The 3,570-nt window shown below is 48.0% G+C and overlaps 1 protein-coding gene across 1 annotated transcript in view; it reads left to right on the top strand.

Moving 5' to 3' along the window:
* Positions 1 to 3,570, top strand: part of epha7 (eph receptor A7) — a 318,329-nt gene that overhangs the window by 1,406 nt on the left and 313,353 nt on the right. Inside the window, exon 3 of the mRNA XM_037686066.1 lies at positions 1,251 to 1,920. Coding sequence (XP_037541994.1) covers positions 1,317 to 1,920 — 604 coding nt within the window. The 5' untranslated portion in view covers positions 1,251 to 1,316. The remainder of the gene's footprint in view (positions 1 to 1,250; positions 1,921 to 3,570) is intronic.

A 3,570-nucleotide genomic window follows, 5' to 3' on the forward strand; every position in this document is an offset into this window, starting at 1 on the left:
GTTATGAGTCATGTCAGGAGTCATGTCAGGAGTCACAACAGGAGTCAGGAGTCATGAGTCATGTCAGGAGTCATGAGTCATGTCAGGAGTCATGAGTCATGTCAGGAGTCATGAGTCATGTCAGGAGTCATGTCAGGAGTCATGAGTCATGTCAGGAGTCATGAGTCATGTCAGGAGTCATGTCAGGAGTCACAACAGGAGTCAGGAGTCATGTCAGGAGTCATGAGTCATGTCAGGAGTCATGAGTCATGTCAGAAAACATGTCATCAAAAGTGACAACATCAAAATGTGGGTGGGAAAGGTGGAACACCTACACCTGCCTCCACCCTCATTTGCCCCACCCTGAGCCCTTGAGCAAGGCACTTAACCGCCCACCATCTGCTCCCCTGGGTGCCCTACACAGCAGCTCTCTGCTCCACACACAGGGCTGTGGTTGTGTCAGGAATCACCAAGTCTTCGTGCGAGTTAGTTCACTGTGGTGACCCCAGATGAAGGGAGCAGCCGAAAGAAGAAGAAGAGGAAGAACGAATATTTAAATATGTTTTAAACAGGAACACAAAGATACACACACTGGTGTTTGTTTTGTGATGAATTGTGTTCCCCCACTAATAACGCCTCTCACCCATCAAACCAAAACAAGCAGCTCCAGATCTTTTCTTTCAGCGCTGGAGGTAAAATCCTGCTGCTCAGAACAACAGAGGTTAGGAAGAACGTGGGTGGGGGGGCAGGTCTCAGTGGAGAACAAAACTCCACACAACACCTGTTCAGAACAGCATTGATCAGTCGACTCTGAGCCCAGATTCTCGTGTAGAAGCTTCCTCCAAACATTATTGTCCTAAAAGGCCGACAGACAATCTGTGTGACTTCACAGAGGACAATTAGCAGCCAAAATAAACTTCAGCTGTTTTGGTTTTTCCTGCATTGACCTGCTGCTGTTAGCTGCTAGTTAGAAGCTGCAGAGAGAACAAAGCACCGTTCTTGTCCTCTCTTCTGTTAAACGCTGGAGAGCCTTTACGTCTGGGATCACTGCAAGCCGACAGTTTAAACCTGCAGCTAAAACAGTGCATGCTACCGCTGCATGCTAACGCTGCATAGCTGCTTCTGTCGTAACGATTTAGTGCTAAAGGATCAAAAAGACCTGATGTTGACAGATGATCATAACGGACATTATGGCTGTGTGTGGTTTACTGACGGTCAGGTGGACAGGCGTTCCTCTGGACGTGTTTTTAAAACCCTCTGTCTGTTTTTAGTGGGAAGAGATCAGCGGCCTGGATGAGAACTACACCCCAATCCGTACGTACCAGGTCTGCCAGGTCATGGAGCCCAACCAGAACAACTGGCTGCGGACTAACTGGATAGAGAAGGGCGATGCTCGCAGGATTTTTGTGGAGCTGAAGTTCACCTTGAGGGATTGTAACAGCCTGCCTGGTGTGGTGGGCGCCTGCAAGGAGACCTTTAACCTGTACTACCAGGAGACCGACTCGGAGACGGGCCGGGGCCTGACCGAGGACCAGTATGTGAAAATTGACACGATCGCTGCAGACGAGAGCTTCACCCAGGGCGATCTGGGCGAGAGGAAGATGAAGCTGAACACCGAGGTGCGCGTGATAGACTCGGTGACCCGGCGGGGCTTCTACCTGGCCTTCCAGGATGTGGGGGCGTGCATCGCGCTGGTCTCCGTCAAAGTGTACTACAAGAAGTGCTGGTCCATCATCGAGAACCTGGCCACGTTTCCAGACACCACCACGGGCTCAGAGTTCTCCTCGCTGGTGGAGGTGGAGGGCACGTGTGTGATCAACGCCGAGGAGGAGGCCGAAAACTCTCCCAAGATGCACTGCAGCACGGACGGGGAGTGGCTCGTGCCCATTGGGAAATGTATTTGCAAAGCTGGATTCCACCAGAAAGGAGACACTTGTGAACGTGAGTAGACCAGTTCTTGTACTGTGTTTCTCGAGCCGTGAGCCAGCAGGTGTTCTGTACACAGACAGCCGGGGGGGGGGGCACCGGCACTCACAGAGGAGTGTTGGTGGAAGGGATTAAAGGAAAAGGGAATAATTGGATTTTGGGATAATGAATTTATCAGTTGGTGCAGGGATTAAATAATAAGTGGAGCTGAGCTCTTTCACTGACCTGAAGCCAACCCGATCTCCAGCAGCACCTGGTCCACCTTTGTCTGGCTGAGAGGGATCAGTTCAGCAGTGTTTGGGCTCTGCTTCATGCCATCTCAAACGACGTGACACGTCCCGTTTGGCTCTGCAGCCTCTCTGAGCAAACCTGCCGTGACACAGAGGCAGCTGGAGATCATCGTGAGAGCAGGAGGAACCTGGAGCACTTTATTTTTACCGTGTGGACTTTGTGCTGCACAAAGACACAAGAGTGTCGCGCTGCTGCCTACTCTCAGCTTTTAGCAGGAAATAAGATGTGATGTAAAAACTGTGCACAGCTTCACATGTACCACAATGAGTTAGAGCAGGGGTGCCCAGTACTGGTCCATCTCGGAGGTATTCTGGGTAGATGACATGGCATTAACAACCAGACGTCAGTCCATCATCATCTGTGAAATGAGCCTCTTGATTGACGGACAGGGCAGCCAGTCTGAGGCCCCGTTTACACGACGTGAAACGTTCATTTACAGACAACAGCCTCTCTGAAACTCAAGGTTTCTGAGTCCAGGTCTCAGAGTGGAGGTTTTCAGGGGAGCCCCCACAGAGGTGTGAAAAATGGACACATGCACACTCCAGGCGGCTGCAGTCCAAAGCTTGTCTCCTTTAACATCAGTTATAATAAATATCAGAGAGCAGAGAGTTTTTGGGCTGCTCACCCTTTTTCAGCAAGTAGGAGCAAAACAGCTGAGCCCTGCATCAGGGTTGCCAGATGAATTTAAATGTCTTATTTACCCCCCTCCTTTTCTGTGCACATGTTCAACAAACACAACACACACCTCATCTTAGAATATCTGTACTCAGCACATGTGACAGTTTAGCTCAAAATACTATCATTTATAAAGCTACAGCTCATCATTTCTTATCTGGCAACCCGACTGACATGGAAACTACAGTGTTTTGTGTAAACCCACTCTTTTTATTATTATTATAAAAGAGTGGGTTGACTGTGTATTATCCCCACTTGCTCCCCAGGTGCTTTAAATAGCTGCCCACTGCTCCACCTGAATGTATCCCAGGTGTGATGGGTTCAAGTTCAGCTTGTGTTTATTTGTCATACGCAGGTTAACACAGGGTCCACAGTACAATGAAATGTTCAGGATGAGAAGAACAGATTTGACTCACTAAAAAAATCTAACAACAAACTAACAAGAACAACTAAAAGCATGTAATAAGGGTACAATAATAAAGTACCAAAAGAGAAAAAAGTAATTATAATATTTAAAACGTCCTAAAGAGAGATAGTAAACAACAACATGGTAGAATATAACGATGCAGTGGGATGAATTTGAATGAAAAAGTATTCCAAGGTATTAAAATCTACCTACATATATGCATACTGTATACATATCTGTCTATGCCCCAACCCTTACCAGTGTTCATGGGGTTTGGATCATGGCTGAAAGAA

Source organism: Nematolebias whitei, chromosome 12 (genome assembly GCF_014905685.2).
Source record: "Nematolebias whitei isolate Nwh7 chromosome 12, NemWhi1, whole genome shotgun sequence".
NCBI lineage: Eukaryota > Metazoa > Chordata > Actinopteri > Cyprinodontiformes > Rivulidae > Nematolebias > Nematolebias whitei.